The sequence below is a fragment of the Puntigrus tetrazona genome, chromosome 3, assembly GCF_018831695.1.
Source record: "Puntigrus tetrazona isolate hp1 chromosome 3, ASM1883169v1, whole genome shotgun sequence".
NCBI lineage: Eukaryota > Metazoa > Chordata > Actinopteri > Cypriniformes > Cyprinidae > Puntigrus > Puntigrus tetrazona.
Window position 1 is genome coordinate 11,801,515 of NC_056701.1, and position 18,711 is coordinate 11,820,225.

At 38.4% G+C, this 18,711-nt stretch overlaps 1 protein-coding gene across 7 annotated transcripts in view; it reads left to right on the forward strand.

Moving 5' to 3' along the window:
* Positions 1-18,711, forward strand: part of kcnc3a (potassium voltage-gated channel, Shaw-related subfamily, member 3a) — a 60,725-nt gene that overhangs the window by 28,315 nt on the left and 13,699 nt on the right. For 5 of the 7 annotated variants that reach the window (XR_006249731.1, XR_006249728.1, XR_006249729.1 and 2 more), the window contains exons 3-4: positions 5,157-6,141; positions 9,572-9,778. Coding sequence is in view for 4 of the 7 variants with exons in the window: in XM_043233831.1 (XP_043089766.1) it covers positions 5,157-6,141; positions 9,572-9,778 (1,192 nt within the window). In the remaining 3 variants the exon portion in view is untranslated. Of the gene's footprint in view, positions 1-5,156; positions 6,142-9,571; positions 9,779-13,666; positions 13,688-18,711 lie in introns of all 7 variants that reach the window. The other 2 variants (XM_043233830.1, XM_043233832.1) reach the window with 2 other exon arrangements.

Here is an 18,711-nt window from a genome sequence, read left to right on the forward strand (position 1 = left end):
TCAGTCAGAATTAGCATTAATATGGCATAACTAGTGTAGCTTTTGAATATGATTTTGCATGGAATTAATGTACTGACTTGGCGTGAGCCATCTCAATGACACAATGCAGCACAACGCACACTCCACTGGTGGGAGAACAATGTTCAGAGGCATCTGAGACCAAAGCTTTGACCTTTCGTGCTTCAAAGAATGTGCAGTTTTGTGTTCTGTACAGTGTTCTGCACAATACAACAAAATAGAGTTGTTTTGTAAGACATGATGCATTGCTTTTTGATCTCATCAGGCCTTCTGATTTGCTAGAGTATGTTTTTTTAGTATTTGCTCTGCAGGCAATTCCTCTAGAAATCTAGCAGGCGTGTCCCACAGAGCTGACACAGTGTCTCTGGGAAAAGCAACACTTAAATGCTCCTCTTGGAATAGCTCACTTTACTTACTTACTCGACCGTTCTCAAGCCAAGTAATGGCGAAGGTTCTCCTGAGCTTTATGGAACAGTTTCTGCAATTTTTCTGGGCAAAGATGATGATTGTGCTAATCCTAAATGGATTGTGGGCTTTCACTTGCTTTTGTGCTGAACGTACTTCTATATAAATAGCACAAAAATGCAATTTGTTTTTTGAAATGATTGGGAATTTTACAGTTGATGATCTTACACTATATGGTTTATTTATTATAGAGTTTCGTTGTAATTACATAAAAATATCATAGTGTAATAAAGTATTAATAAATATGTTATACATTTGTAATAAAAAGAAATGATTTGAAAAAGAAGTGAAAAAAACTAAAAAAGTAATAGTAATCATTTTTAAATATTAAGAAAGACAAAATGCATTATAGGGATGAAAATTTAAGGGTGAGATGTGCTTAATAATCACACAATAAATAAAAATGAGATATTATGTACATAAATACAGTAAAAGCTCTTTCTTTCTTTTTTTTGGTGTGAACTATTTGAAAGCGCTCAAGTTATGAACATATAGTTCACATTCACTAGGACAGTCATCTAAAGTCTTTACAGAACTGTAGCAAGACTCTGTTCAATTACTAAATTGTGAACATTTACACACGTAGTTAATATAAAGATGTAAAATATAAAATTCAACGTTAAACATACGATCGTCTTGACTGTATGCTAGGGAAAATGACTGTTATACAGTACACTCATTCCAGTGTGTAAAATCCATACTCATTCTCCTGTGGCTCTGATATTTTGTCTTATACACCACTAAGTCTCTGGAGGCTGGTTGTAGGACACAACATTTTGATGCATGCACACGCACATCATTTTTTGACTGTTATGTTTGAACGTGTTTTTAGAAAGTTCGACAGCGTGGAATCAGCAGGCACCACCGTCTCAAGAGGTCATATTTCACGCAACCTTTCTTACAGAAAAAGCTGGTCATGATGGGTACAAACATGTCCGTAGCATCAGAGTATCTTGTAATGGAATACAGGAACAAGAGCAGAACTGTGGGCAGCAAACAGCCATTAGGAGCGTGTCCACACTCCCAGGAGTGGCATTAAGGCATTATGGTGAAGAGTTACTTCATTCCAGGAGAGTCTCTCCTGCTAGAGTCCTTATTCATCCTCTAAATCTTTAAACAGTGATGCTCTTAGACTTCGCTCCACAACTGTGGAGCCAGACTGCAGCAATGCAAGAAAAACTCAATTCTGTTCTTGCATAAGCGTTGAGGTTTTGTGTCCTTCAAGAAAGGGCCGTTACTCGTACAGGGCTCTGCAGTGTGAAAGCGATCTGAAAGTTATTCGTTTACAAAGAGTTGGCTAGTTTTAGTCACTTGAACAACAGTAAACTCGGGATGTGAGGGTGATGACTCTCTGCCAAAGTAGACAGTATTGAGAGTAACTTTATGCAGATGAGTTGTGACTAGCAGTTGGCTTGATACTGTATTCATTACTGTATTGATTTATTATGTATAAATAAATATGCACACTTACAGTATATCTTTCAAGAACATTTACATGTATATGCATTTTTATATGATTATATATAAATATATTTCATATAAATAACATATTTTTCTTAAATATATACATGCGTGTGTTTGTAATTATGTATACGTGATAAATATGCACAGTATGTACTGTACAAAAACGTATATTTTGGATGCAATTAATAGGGATTAACCATTTGACAGCACTTATATATACTGATATATAATAATAATGATAAAAATGGTTAAATTATATTTATGTCCATGGTATGATGCAATTTTCTTACTTTCTTCTCCAGAATATACAGAAAACTGATTTCTTGTCAAATTAGAATGATTTCTTGTTTTGTTTTTTTTTACCATCAGTACATCCCAGTAGTGATCAGAGGGCTGAGAGATTGTATCTGGAGCAGAACGTGTGGAGTACTGGTGACAGCGTGCGTGGTAGCGTGTCTGCTTGACACACAAACGGGTCCCTCATCAGGATTTTGAGGGCACGACAAGATGGGTTCGTTAAATTAGTTCATGCTAATCGGGTTGGGGAATTAGTTAATTCTCCCAGGATGCCTCAGTCCTTCATTTGACTGCTCCTCGTTCGTCATGGGAGGATTGACCTGACTGCAGCTATTTGAGAGATGTCCTTAAAACTGTTTTTTTTAGGTGTCTTAATTTAAATGGTTAAGTAACTGTGTTTGTGTCTGTATCTGTTTTCTTTGTGTGTTATTGTCTTTACTAAAAGGTGCTGAAAGTGGTATTTATGTGCATCTAGACTAAAAAAATATTTTTATAATTAGTATATTTGTCTTAATTTCAAATACAAACACATTTAGAATAAGACAAATTTACCAAAACCAGTTTTGTGGTCCAGGGTCAAAATTAAAAGTCGACATGAAATTAAAATTCATTAAGCTCTTTTGTAAATCCATGTTATAGATCTTATTATGAACGAATCACCAATGTATGTTTATATATTTATTTATTTGAATCTAAAATATAAAATTGAATATTTTACTAATTTTATCTCAACAGCCGCATACAAAAATCCAATCAACAATTGATGAAACCCATCCCTATTTTTTTCATTGATTTCACATGGATGTATGTCATAATACGGAAGAAAATAATCTGTCTATACATCCGTTTCAGTGAAACTTGAATACCGTCTTTTTTTCAGAGAATAAATTATGCTATTTTGTAACCGTTAGCAAGTATTTTTTAATAATCAATCTAGCAATATTTAAAAAAGGGTAAGCTGAACTTTTTGCTTCCCATATAAATGCATATATATGGTTAAAAGTCAAAAATACCGATTATGGAAATATTTTTTGTAGTCTGAATGTCTGCTATGTCATTATGAAATGTGTGGGACAGCTGGCCAACTTGCAGAAAAGCCATATAAACCAAAAAGAGAGAGAGAGAGATAACAGGGTAGGTGGACTGTCAGTGCAGAGGAGCCAGAAAAGGAGGTGGACAGATATTCCTCTGCAAAAGGAATGGTTTACCCCAGTAAAGGGAGGAGGGGCACGTGTGGACTGACAGAGAGGAGGGGGAGAAATGAGGAGCGGGGAGTGGGGAGAATAATGTGAGCACTGCAGAGGGGGAATGGCGGCAGCAGCAGTGTTTCACACACACGCACACACACACCTACACTTCCAAATAAATGGCTGTAATGTCAGGCTACGTAAAAAAAATCATAGTATGGATGCTGGCACTGAGGTAGACTGAGATAAACAGATTATATTGATTGCAGGTGATAGGAGAAGAGGCTGTGGGCTTTAACAAGAGACGTGTACTCGCCAATCAATGCACATCTATCTGCAGGAGAGCCAACATGACATCTCTGTTTTCAGAATGGTGACCACGCACAGCGCACTCTGCTATAATTCACCGGACCCTCCCTTCCTCTTTTCTCCCCCTTCCATTTCCTTGTGCTCTCAGATTTTTTTTTTGGGTCTATTTCTAAATATACATTTCTTTTTTCTCTCCCTTTATCCCCTTCCATTACGGGTCTTTGTATACGTACCGTCTCTTTTCATTTTTTCTGCCTCCACCATCCATTCTCCTCGTCTTACTAACAAAGTCTGCTTTTCCCCATCTTCTTCCCCTGTGGTGTTTCCTCAGTGCAGCGTGTCAATGAGACTGCTGCATTCACACCATTCCCACTATTCTCAGAGCACTTTTGCTGTTTTTGTTGTAGTATTTGGCGCCCTCTATCTGTAGTACATCTCCTTGTGATTGTGAAGGACCTCTGCAGTGGTCCAAACTGCATCACAGCAGCCTCTGGATGTTAAAGTGCTTATACTGTCAGACTGTTTTATTTTCAAGGGTCTTTCCATGTGCTTGTGTACCTGATGCCAGCAGCTTATGGGTTTAAGCATGGAATGGGAAGGCTGGCAACCCGTTTGGGTTAGAAAATCTATATAGAAAAGGGGTTTTCAATCTTTTGCAGGCCAAAGACCTTTTGTTTTATTGTGAGACCAAGCATGGACGCTCTGTTACATATTGTTACATTCGTACAACGTACGTTGTATTGTATTAATATATTCACATAGACTATGTATTATACATAAATTGTACATTTTACATAGTATATTTGAATGTGGCAGAAAGAATGAAATGTTTACTCGAATTTCAGCTTCTCAAAGTTAGCTTTAGCTTGAATCATGTTCATCTGTTTTACAAAAAGTAAGGTCCCAATGTACGTACTTCTATGCCATTTAATAATAGCGTGAGTAGCGTGTTCACACAGAAAATTCGACAAGAAAAAGAGCACTTATATACTTTTACAGTATATATATTTAATTGAGAAAAAAAACAGTTTGGAATGGTTTCAAGCTCTTTACTGTCACAGCTTTCCTTTTAGCAGAAGGTGAACTGTTATCAGACACTGGACGACAAAATAACCTTCAAAAAATACTTGGTGTATTATGTCATTTGGGACACAACTTTAGTTTGCTATCAAGCTATATTTGTCAGAGCCCCTTTTAAAGTCTCCTTATCTACAGTAAAACAGGAGAAAAAATCATGATGTTGATGATGTTTTAGATCATACTGTTGCAATTATTCTGCCACAGAAATAACGCACTTCAGCTTTTTTAGCACTGTACCAGTTCTCACTGATTTCACTGTATAATATTAATGTGCTCATCTTCTCATCTCTCTTTGTGTCTCTCTGTCTCTCTCTGTCTTCCTCTCTCTGTTTCCAGTATGTGGCGTTCGGCTCGCTCCTGTTCATCCTCATCTCCATCTCAACATTTTGCTTGGAGACACACGAGGCCTTCAACACCATCTACAATAAGACAGAGAACGTGACGGTGGGGAACGTCACGCGGGAGGAGGTTGTGTTTGAGGTAGTGACTGACAGCTGGCTGACCTACGTGGAGGGCGTATGCGTCATCTGGTTCACCATCGAGGTGTTCGCCCGTGTCATCTTCTGCCCGGACAAGGCCGAGTTCTTTAAGAGCTCGCTGAACATCATCGACTTTGTAGCCATCCTGCCCTTTTACCTGGAGGTGGCGCTGAGCGGCCTCTCCTCTAAAGCGGCGAAAGACGTGCTGGGCTTTTTGCGAGTGGTGCGATTCGTCCGAATCCTGCGAATCTTCAAGCTCACGCGTCACTTCGTGGGGCTGAGGGTGCTGGGTCACACGCTCCGTGCCAGCACCAACGAATTCTTACTTCTCATCATCTTCCTCGCTCTGGGGGTGCTCATCTTCGCCACCATGATCTACTACGCCGAGCGCATCGGCGCCGACCCGGACGACCCCACGGCAAGCGCCCACACCGCTTTCAAAAACATCCCCATCGGCTTCTGGTGGGCGGTGGTCACCATGACCACACTGGGCTATGGAGACATGTATCCAGAGACATGGTCTGGTATGTTGGTGGGTGCCCTATGCGCTCTGGCGGGTGTGCTGACCATCGCCATGCCTGTGCCCGTCATTGTAAACAACTTCGGCATGTACTACTCTCTGGCCATGGCCAAGCAGAAGCTGCCCAAGAAGAAGAACAAGCACATCCCGAGGGCTCCGCAACCTGGATCGCCCAACTACTGCAAGCCAGACGCCCTGGCTATGGCCACTGCCTCGCCGCACAGGATCATGGGTAATGTGCTGGGCAGTATGGTGGTCTCTGGAAGCATGGCAGGAGACTGTCCTCTTGCACAGGAGGAAATCATAGAGATTAACAGAGCAGGTGTGTGTGTGTGAGTGTACCCATGTGTTTACGTGTTTGTGTGTGTGATGTTTTTTTGCACTTGGTAGATAACATTCCCAACAATAAAGGTGCAGTCACATTGACAGATGCTCTGTGAAATTTAGCGGGTGCCCTCATGATTGAGAGTTTTGGCATGAGGGCAAAAAAGTTCCCCACACAGTTGGTCACTTGAATTTAGCTCACAGATTAAAAGTGACTACTGTGTGAAGTGTGCTTTCTACATTGCCATGCTAGTGACAAGTGATAATTTTGCCTGCAAAATATTGCTTAAATTTCACAAAGGTGACCGCACCTTAAAAGATTAGTTGACTTCCAGAATAAAAATTTTTCGGATCACTTACTCACCCCAAGATGTTCCTGGCTTTCTTTCTTTGGTCGTAAAGACAATGAAGTTTTTGAGGAAAACATTTCAGGGTTATTCTCTGTATAGTGGAATTTAATAGGGATTGATTAATGGGTTGAAGGTCTAAATTGTAGTTTTAAGGCAGCACCAAAGGGCTCTACATGATCAAAATGCAAATTTCTATACTTTTTAACCACAAATGCTCATCTTTCACTAGCTCAACCTTACGTGTCACTTAATCCGTTGGAAAGGACACACGTAACGCAGGCGGAAGTACCAACCCAGTGTTTACAAGGTGAATGTGCTAAGTCAAATTCCCTTTACAAAAAAAAAAGAAAACAATGTTTTTGCATGATTTTGAAGTTGGAGGATAACATCAGATGGAGTTCAGTACTACCTTCGTCACGTGTGACCTTTCCAACGTGACTGCATAATGTGCGAAGTTGTGGAGGCAGAGTTTTTGCAACACAAGCATTTGTGATTAAAAAGTTAATCAATTTTAATTTGTTTTAGAAAATGATGTTCATTCATTTTGCTAGATAAGACCCTTATTCCTGGGATTGAAGCTGCATTGAAAGTACTATTTGAACCTTCACCCCATTGCTCCCTGTTAAAGTCCTCTACATGGATAAAAATCCAAGAAGGTTTTCCTAAAAAAAAAAATATTTTCAGCTAAAGAAAGATGTGAACATCTTGGCGGTGAATAAATTATCAGGGTTTTTTTTTTTTATTTTAAAAGTTTTTTTGATTTAAGTCAATTAATGGCTATATTATGAACAAAAAATGAGTGTATTTTTGTGTGTGATGTCAACTAGCTCCATCTCACCCACCAAGAAAGTTCAAATGCCTGTGGTCATCACTTACAACTCTTTATAATGAACTGTCATCGCCTAAACTGGGTCTTTTATATAATCTTATGTAATGTCTACACAGGCATACACACGAGTATTTGAGATTAGTAATATGCAAAACTATGCTGTCACGGCCGAGTTTGACAGAGAACAGGAATGTTATTAAAACTACATCAGCCTTATGCTTCATGCATTCCAACCAGTTTCTTAGACTACCAGAAAACATCCAACCCAATCAGAAGAGAACGGAAAAACGATCCTGGAACTAGCAAATTATTTTTGTTAGATGATTGACGTGAAGCTTACGGTACTATTTTTGTGTGCAGTTTATTTGCACACTCACTGCAAAAACATTTTCCTAATCAGTATATTTTTATATATCCAGTAAAAAATTGTGCTTCTCAAGTAACCTGATTAACCTGATTTTCGAGATTAAAATGCTTTTTTCACAGTTTTTGCATGTGAAGGTGTCAGTCAGGTTGAGCCAGTGAGTTCATGTAGCCGAGAGAGCTCCGTCTGTCATTACTGAGCAGAACACAGATATACACACCCCATGCCAAGATTAACATGAGCCAGATTAGTCACGGCCTCTCAGATTAGCATATGCTATATTTGATCTATAATATAAGCAAAAGGTTTCAAATCACCAGCACTCTGCTTACTGCCGCATGTCTGCCGATATTTCGATGATTTCTTCACCGTAGATACTGAATATGACAGATGACAGTGCAGACTTATAAATAGGAAGACTTTAGATCGTTTATCTTTGAAAGTAACATTTTTGGAACAAGCAGCCTCTTAAGTGGATGACAGCTGTAGTTCTCGGCTCCTCCTCTTTGTTTTGCTCTTCCATGGAGTTCTCACAGCTGGAAGTTCCCAAGGAAATGAAAGGGAGCATGAGCATCCTGAGACGCTTGCTGTGAGGAAACGCTTTAGCACATGTGCCCTCCTGTAGCTTCAAACCATTCCCACATGCCCTTGGCACCTGCAGCACTGGCATCATATCCATCATGTGTACTCTTAATGAAGTTTTATTAATTAGTGCAAGACTACGAAAAGTACGAAACATGTAACAAAGTCATTTGTTTGTCACCCGTCCCCATGTGTGAGTGTGGTGGGGTTTTTTTGGCTTGCGTGAGAGGTGCTCTGATTCTGTTACTGATTTTATGCTGAAGGTTTCTAAAAGGTTCACCCAAAATTTCAAACCCGTGCGATTACACTTTGTCAGTGGAAAACACAAGGAGATGTTTTGTCCGAGCTGCTCCATTTCATACAGTCAGATTGAATGGGCTCACTACAATAGCTTTATGTGAGTTTATTCAAAACCTAGCCACGGTTTACATTTGCATCTGTCGTATGAAAACTAAAGAGCAACTTGAAAATTGCTCTAGATTTCTCCTTCAGTGTTCCACGGATAAAATAAATCCATGTGGACTTTTAAAGAAACTAGGGTGAATAAATGTTTTTTATTTAATTGTATTCTAAGTATTTTTATAATCTCTTGAATTGTTGTCATTTAATGGCTGTCAGGAAAGTGAGTTATATCTGGTGTAGTGAACCTTATGTCATGACCTTTGCTATAGACCTTTGTGTCATCCATTCATCACCCCTTGTCACCGTTCAACTGTGAAGGTGTTCATCTTTCCCAGATTTCACAGCCATATGCGTTCTCACTGATAAATACATTTCATTTCTTGCAATGAGGTCCAACTGCATAACGGGTCTCTGTCATTTTCTCCCTCGCCTCCCCATCCTCCTTTTTCTTCCCATCTCTCTCCACGTCTTTAGCAGGCTTTGCCCCTGGCTTATTTCTGTAAATTGTTGAGTGGTAACTCACGTCAGATTAGATTTGACAGCTGTGTCGGAAGCTATAAGAACAAGTGCCCCTGCAGCTTCTTTGTTTGAGTGTGTGTGCACATCTCACTCTTTCAGACACATTCATGTTGTGTACGTTGTGTGTGTTTGTGTATGTGATGTTCTGAGTTCCCCTGCACCATTTTAATCAAGTGATGCTGCTCTTTTTGTAGCGCATCTATTTTTGCTCCTTTTTTTATTCATCCCTTTTCATCCCCGACTTTTTTTCTTCCCTCCTCCAAGGCTTTTCATGTTACTATGGCTGTCTCTAATATCACATGCACACAGTACCACGAATAGTCATTTTCTTTCTTTCTTTTTCTTTTTTCTTTCTTTCTTTCTCTCTCTTGCTTTCTTTCAGACTCCAAACAGAATGGAGATGCTGCAAATGCAGCTCTGGCTAATGAGGACTGTCCCACTATAGATCAGGTGCTGGGGCCAGATGACAGGAGTCCGGCCACCGGTGGGCTGGGGACATGCACGGGGCGTGAACGTTACCCCCATGATAGGGCCTGCTTCCTTCTCAGTACCGGAGAGTTCCGCACCACAGACAGCAATGTCAGGAAAGGTACGCAGCACCCACAAACAAACACGGTATTATACTCATACTTTCAGTGTGCATCACACAGAACAGGCTCAGGAAAGGTAAGTTGTATGTTCAAATGCTTAATATTGCATATATAAGTCAAAGACTACATATGTTGTAGCAATATATATATATACAGTATATATATATATATATATATATATATATATATATATATATATATATATATATATACATATATATAGATATAGATATAGATATAGATAGATAAATAGATATTATAGACGAATATATACATGCACTTCACAAAGTACATCGGAGGTAACATACTCTCCCGCATCCATACTAACAGCATAGCTCCCCGCCTTCTCCTCTTGCATTTCTCCTCATAATTCACCACATCAATCATTCTGAAGGCCGCTCATCATTACCAAAGCTCTTACCACACACGCAGTAATAATTCAATTCAGATCTTTGTTAAATGTGTTTAATCATTGATCAAATCAGGACCTTTCCGTTAAAATAACCTCAGTGCAAGTTAAATTATTAACAGATGTATCAAACATATTCGCCGCTTCTGGCCAACAAGCTCTTCAAATGCTATCTTTCTGTCTGTCTGTCCGTCCAGAGTTTGAATTTAATTGGCCACGTCCCAGAGAAACGTTAAACTAAAATTCAACTTGGATTGGCAGGAAGAGGAGTTTAATACAGAAAATGCATTCTGTTCTTCCATCTTGCTTAATTTCTTAAATATTTTTATGAAATGTAAAGACTTTTCAAATATTTTAATTATTTAACTTTACTTCCTTGCATTGAAATGCAAGTTGCAATTCTGATTCCTGTTTTGTACCTAAATTCAGATTGAGGAAATAAATAATAATTCCTGTCTCAATTATGAATAACACAAAACCAGCTGCCTGTCTCTCTCTCTCTGTCTAGTTGTATCTCTCTCTCTCTCTCTCTCTCTCTCTCTATCTATCAGGCTTGCCTTTGTTCTTTCGTGCTTTCATTCATTGATTTTTACTTCATTCTCTTTCTCTTCCTGGCCTCCCACCCTGGCTTGTCTCTGCACATGTCTCTTTCCCTCCATCCTTCCCCTCATCTTGCCCTTTTTCTCCTTATCTTCTGCACTTTGCATCACATCTCTTAAATCTGCTCTCTTTTTTTTTTTTGCAATGGCATGATTGACATCTACTGCCTTTCTATACTGTACCTTCCTACACCTGCACCTTTCCACCAACCTCCACGTATTAAAAAAACACCCCTCTACACAACCAAATCCTACAACCCCCCACCCACAAACACACTAGAAGCTGCAGGCGCCAACCCAGTCTCCCCCCCAGCAGAGGAGTGGTTCAAGCCGGAAGGGCCACTGCTACAGCAGGACCTCAATGCCAATTCTGCCTCTTCTTGGATCAAACCATAATGAATCAGAGGTAACACTCCAAAAAATAAAAACAGTGATGCAGCGGAGAAATTACCTGAATGAACAGAGCTCAGTATTTAATCGATTCCATACAGCGCAGTGTTATTTCGTAGGGAAATAATTTATATGCACATTTATAAAGAATTTCAGATATTTAGATATGAAACACAAACATAACTAAGACACACTAAAGTACACAATACTAAAGTGAGCTAGAGGTTCTGTCTCTAATAAAATACATGACTTAAGTAAATTTGAAGTATGTCTTATCATTAACAACAACCGTATGCCTTTGAGTCAGAGGGGATCACGTTTTCTATATGTTCGGTCTCTGTGTTTGACAATTTACACACTTATAATTTAGTATCAGCATAATATCTGCACTGATATAAGTATTGAATATCGGCCTAGGCTAAATTCACACAGTAAGATCAGTCATGACAGTGCTGATTTTGTATCGCAACTGATTTATTCTAGCCTTTAATATTATTTCTCACCAAATAAATTATGCAGCATCAATTTCTATAATTCTAAATTATATCAAATCTAAAATAAATTAAGGAATGAGTAGTGTATAAGACATCTTAAACCAATAAATTTTAAAATAGCCTTTAAATAATTTATACATGTATTTTAAAATGAAACCCAAGATGTACATATAACATAATCAGTGTGGGGAAGTTACTTTTAGTGGATTTGCATAATTAAATTACAAAATAAATGTAACTGTAATGAGTTACAGTTACTGAGAAAAAAATGTGTACTTAAATTACAGTTATGGAAATGTAACTGATTACAAAGGGGATTGCATCGAAATGTTTTAACACACAAGTTGTTTTTTCCCCAAATTACATCATTTTCTCTAAAATGATGTTTCAGGAATTCAGGACACAGAACCGGACACATGCATATTTAATAACTCTTTTATTTCCTATTTGCATTTATTTATATGCTTTTTTTAAAGATGATTTTCTGGCATTGTCTGATACCAGTGTTTCTTGCCATAGCTATGCAAAGGTTTGATTTCAAAAACAGTATCTTGGCTATTAAACTATTTCTTGTTATGATATTAAATCCGTTTTTTACCCTCAGAATTATAAGTAAAGAGACAGTCTGATGTTGTGCTGACAGTACTTTAAAATGAAAATTAAATTATTATAATCCTAATTCAAGTGATGACGGCAAGTCTTTTGAAAGTCTGACAGTAATCACTGTTGAGTGCTAGTGTAAGGTTAGCCCTGCCTGCTTTAAATGTTTGAAAATGACAGTTGAAAACATTGGTTAGAAATTTAGAAAAGGGTCTCACTTTATAATAGGTGGCCTTCACTGCTGTTTTTACATTTGGTACAATGCACTTACTGTGTACATACATTGTACTTTAAAAAAAAAAAAAACCTATATGTAATTATATCTGTAATTAATTTCACTGTTGACCCATCCCTTACACCTTAACCCACTCTTAAATCTACCCATACCACCAAACCTGTCCCTAAGCTTACCTCAGTAGCTTCCTGTGTTTTGCAATACAATATGAATGCAATAAGTAAATTGCACTTTTTTAAATGCAAATACATAGTAGTTAAGGCCCCCTAATATAAAGTGTGACCTAGAAATGTAGTCAGTTGTGTTACTTTAATGAAGTAATTACAATAGTTACGCTAAATATTACATTTTAAAAGGGGTAACATCTGTAACCAATCACATTTCCAAAGTAACCTTAAATCTTAAAATATGATGAAACACAGTATTACATGGAGTAGTAAAGTTTTGGTAGAATTTTTGCCCTGAGCCTCAATTTCTGACCATGTTTCACAGCAGACTAGAATCAGTCCCTCCTTTTTCTCTCTGGCTCAAATGTGAGTTTTCGCTTAGACTAGCTTTGAAACCTCCACTATATATCTACACGTATCTGAAAGAGTAAGTGCTCCAGGATATTATTGCTGTCATTATAGCGCTAGCTTTCTCATCTCTGTCTTTCTCACTCTCTTTCTCCCATTTTACCCTCAAAAGTAAACTCTTGTCATTCTAATTATATTTGCCTCTGATTATTTACTCAGACCACCACCCACCCCCAACTCCCCAACTCCCCTCCAATTTTATAAATTTTTCACACTCTTTTCTCTTGACTGAACCGAGCACCAGACATTAAGGATTGCACACAAGTTACAGCTGCACTTTTAAGCCCTCAGGCCCGTATAGTTCAATACATTAGCTCACATACACGCTCCCACAAATATGATGCAATTAAAATATGTCAAAGAATTATTTTGTGACAGAAGGTTATTTGTGTGATTCCTGCTTAATTTGTGTTTGTGTGTTTTGGGGATGTTGTGTTATTTCCACACGCCCACACGTCTGATGAAATGAAAAAGTGTTTAATTTTAATTTGTGTCTGTGTGTGTTTGGGTATGTTGTATTTTCTGATGTGTGTTTTCGAGGTGCGCTTGTCTGACGAGCTCTTGTTGTGTTATCTCCTTCCTCAGGTTGTGTCGTGTCATGCGTTTGTATGTCAGCTCTTGTTGCTACACTGTTACACTGTCTTCCCCTGTCCGTGTGTTGTCGTGTGTGTGCACTGTAATCCATTCGGTGTTGCTGTGACTTCTTCCTCCTCCTTCTCCTCCCTAGCGGTGACCTTTCACCCCCGTAGAGTGCCCCTCAGGTCTTTGTAAAGAGTTTCAGTGCTCACTGTACTGCCGTTCAAAGGCAAAACACGGCGACTACACATTGCATCATGACCGAAATCTTGTATCGCTTAGACTTTGAGTTCTCTTATAACAAACAGGTTTGACTGGACTATGATTAAACTCAATTCAGTGAAGCTGTCATCTTCCTTCATTGTTGGTGTAGTTGTTTTGTTTTGCCTTTGTAGGGCTGTATAAATGCCACCCCACAATATATCTACTATCAGAAAGAGGTCTAAAGAGGAATGCCTTTAATGCTTTAGGGGTTTTGGTGAACGGTCACTGAGAAGGGTTGTGTTTTATTTGCATTTTCTCTTTATTTTTTGAATAAAGCTGGTTTCTTCTCTCTCCTGGAACTGCCCTCCACTCTGGGGTCCACTGACCAGTGTTTCATCACAGCCAGCCGATTGAAAACCCTTTATTATATGGACCAGAAACTCCGGTATTCTAGCCATGAGTAGATAACAAATGCTTGATAAGGCTGTGCTGAAACACTGCGCTCTGACGCTGTTAGGATGTGTGCTACAGTCCTGTAGTCTAACTGATCAGGGACACAGTTCTGCCTCACAAATACATTAAACATTAGGTGAGCAGAGACACGAATTTTCGAAAGAGACACGTGAAAAAGCTCAGCAAACACATATACTGATATCCACAGACACAGGTAAGTTCTTGTAGGGCTGTAATGACATACCTGGGCTGTTGCCATGGTAACCGGACACTTTAAGGGCTGTGATGCAATTCTTACAAAATCCACGCTGCAAAGTTTTCATGCAGTGAGGCCCAAAACAGGGGTAAATGTGGAACTATTTTTGCTTTCCCCTTTCTGCCTTTTACCTTTTTTTTTCTTTCTCACTCTCTCTGGCTTCCTCTGTTCCCACAGAGTATGTCTTACTGTGGTCACGGTGCCTCTTTGGTTATACTTTTACACAATTATTTCGATGAATGCAAAAGAGCACGGGTCAGGAAAGGTCAAAAGTTTTTCTTTGGACATTTCACATTTATTTGTTATATAGATTGCACAATATTGACCTGTATATGTGTATATTTTTGTGTTTTTTTGGACTCATATCTAAGGGTTTTGTTTCTGTTTATATTTGCGCTATTGCTTTTCAGTGTGGTCTGCCATTATAGATGTTTTAAAATAGTTCAGCCCATTCGTTTACTCACCGTTATTTCAATACAAACCCGTATGACTGACTTTCTGCAGTAGAAGACAAAATAAGATGTTTATCAGAATGTCTAAGCTGCTGTGTTCCATACAGTTCGTGAATAGGCTGTCAAGATTAAAATAAGGACAAAAAGGCAGCATAAAAGTATAAAAGTAATCCGAATAACTAAAGGCTGGAATACACATTACATGTTTATCTGGTTTTGTCAGATCAGTGAATTAACACCGAAGGCCTCTGCTGCCGTCGGCTGGTGCTTGTTATGACCAGTTGAATATGTCGAATCCTCGTTTGTTGGGTCTTTTAATGTGTGAACAATATGTGTTCTAAAATTGACTCTAAATATCAAATGTGTTTAATAACCTCCGACTGGACAGTGTGAAGTGTGTGAAGCCAACATACACCACATTATTTTCTGTGAAATCTGTCACCAAAATTTGCTGACTAATTATAAATTTTGGCAACTATCATTGACTCAATGTCGTGTAGTGTATTCCAACCTTAATACTCTATATTTCAAGACAATTAAAGCACTAATTGTGTCCCAAATGGCATTTTTATTTCTATAATGTTTTGTAGTAGTGTAGTAGTGTTAATAGTAGTGTACAAATGTACAAAAAGGGAAAGTGCACTTTACATGCACTTAAATAACAGAAAAAAAACAAGGTATGGATGTTGAACACTAATGTAGCGATGTGGGAGGGGCTATCAGACTCAGATTATTAATGCCATAATAACCTTACATAATTCATACACTATATGGTTGAGTACTTATTGCATAGGTAGTGTATAGTGCATCATCTGGGACAAAGATATAGTGTAGGATAGCTTTAAATCAGGAATAGACTGAAATTGAAGTATTGGCTGAAAATCAGATGTAATCATTCACTTTCATTAAATGGTAAAGAGCAGCTTGGAAATTCTGCTAAAAATTTTATGGTGATTTAAAGAAAAAAGTCATAGGAGTGTGAGTAAATGATGACAGAACTTCAATTTATGGGTGAACTGTCCCTTTATATACCACTCCCACGCTTTCCTCCTCAATCACCTCAGCATGTATTCTTCTTTCTTCTCTCCACTCGAACTTCTGCCTCTCTCTGTTTCTACCTTCTGCCCTCTCACTCCTTCCTGCCCACTGTTGCCAAGGAAACAGTGGAAGAGAGCATTCTGGGACTAAGCGAAACATGATGAAATATAAAATGAAGGGGTTAAAGATGGTTCAGGCTAAAAAATGACATGTGGTCCTCTAAAACCTGGCAAATTGGTTGACGTTACAACCTTAATCTTCAGACGCCCACTTACTCCCAAGATGCACTTAGGTGATTATTATGGTTATTTTATTGCTGTTGTGGCCCTCTTGTTTTTTGTTTCTTCTTTTGCCCCTTTTATCAATCATTTATTAAGTCTAAAGTGCTCTTTTGATGTGCTGGTGTTCTTGTATTTTATATTTTGAGTACGCTGAGAGCTTTGACACATACCCTTGGGCCCTGCCATTGACAGCCTCTAGTGGTGAAGCTAAATGTGTAAGAGCTGCAGTCTGGATGCTGGCCACAGCACACTGACTGAGGGCATTGTGGTCATCTTCCTCTCTAGCCATTGTCTTAAAGCGTAGAAATAGTACTGCACTGCAGGGCTGCAGTCACACCCCTCTCTCTCTCTCTCTCTCTCTCTCTCTCTCTCTCTCTCTCTCTCTCTCTCCCTCCCTCCCATTTCTCTCCCTCTGCAGACTGATTGATTTTCCCCTGTACTCCCATTTAACCTCACTTTTGAATCTTTGCTGTAACCAGAGAACCCGAGGGTTCTCTCTCTAGGGCTCTTGATGAGCTAGACCAATTCATTATCAATTTTACCATATCATATGTATCGCTATGTGTATAAACAGTGCCTCTTTCCTTTTGAAATCATTTTTAAAGTTGCCATTGGATCTTAACTGCATCTCTCTCTCTCTCTCTCTCTCTCTCTCTCTCTCTCTCTCTCTCTCTCTCTCTCTCTCTCTCTCTCTCTCTCTCTCTCTCTCTATATATATATATATATATATATATATATATATATATATATATATATATGTATAGTTGTACTATATTATAAATTAATATTGTCCCCAGAATGGCAGTCCAGAATGATTCCCAACAGCCAAATTGGCACAGCTGCTGATTGCAATTGCTCTTTCATGCCATTTTCTAGTCATTCAGCAGTTCCCACAAACATTGCAGCCAACTGTCAGAGTTCCAGGTTGCATCGGTGTGAGAATTTGACTGCAGTGCAGTAAAAATTGAGCGGCAAGATATGGCTGAGAGGTTGCTGGCCTGGCCGATAATGCTTCCAAAGGGGTCAATGCTTTCATTCTGTTCAGGTCACTGGAGAGTGAGGGGGAGGGGCCTGTCATCACCTCACCTGATGATGAGGGGTTTTTCTTTTTTACAGCACATCTCTCATATAGGCTCCATATGAAATCTTTTCAGTACATCTTCTTAATCAAATAGTGAAGTTCTGCATTATTTAGTTTTTGGTAGAACAAACCACTGGCTTCAATCGTTGTCTCAGCAGTATTTATTATTAATTTGATTAAAAATAATGAATTATTCAAGTGATGGTAAATTATCCATCAAGCAATGCACATAAATGCAGAGATCTGCAGATCCACTGTACTTAGCTTCAGTATGACTGAAGCCTGAACCTGACTGGTTCAATAAAGAAACTAGTAAAGCGAAAAAATATATATATATATTATAGTTTATAAGATTTTGGGTATCTCATGTCCCATTTTCTGGTAAATCGAAACTGTGAGTTTATGCTCACAGTTTAAAAATTTTATTCAAGGTTAAAAAACAATGTGTTTATTGTCTTTCAAATGGAGGTGTTGTGTATGAATGAGTGTGGCGGCGTACTGCATGTATGACACTATTATCATACATGATCAGAATGTTCTGTGAATATTATTTCAGCGTTTGTTGTTTCACTCTGTCTTAGATGAAATGTCAACATCTGCACACATAGATTCCTTTCTGTTGTTTCTAGCTGCATAAAGGGCATTTTTGTAATGAAATATTTTATTATTTATTATTAATGTAATTGCACTTACAGTGACATGTACAACACACTTGGAAACACTTCCATCATGTTTATATTTCTGTCCATCCCTACACTGTAATATGCAGGTGATAATTTCTGAATGTAAACTATCCCCTCTGTTCTCACCGCAGTCATTACATCCATTACATATTTCTGCCCACCTGTAATTATTCTCTTTGTGGTCCATCTTTTCTTACAGTTCGTGTCTTCGTTGTGTAATGTTTGTGTACTGTCATTTTGTGTTGTTCTGTGTACTTTTGTGTCCTGTGGTGCTGTGTCTATGCGTTATTCTGTGTCTAAATCATACATGCAGATGTGATGTAACTTGTATGTATGTGACTACCAGTGTTTGTGTTTAAAGGAAGAATAAATATCCACTGGTGGATATTGCAAATATTAACCCGGACAGATTCTCGTTGATCAGATATACTGTGTTTGAACTCAGACGCACTATTGAAACTTAGCTGCATTATAGACAATAATGCTGTAATGCTATAATTCACATCATAATGCAATTGCTTTAAATATTCATTTCCCACTAGTAAAAAAGCATTAACGTCTTCGGGCGAAAACTCCACACTTTCCACACTTGGCCTTTGTCAGATT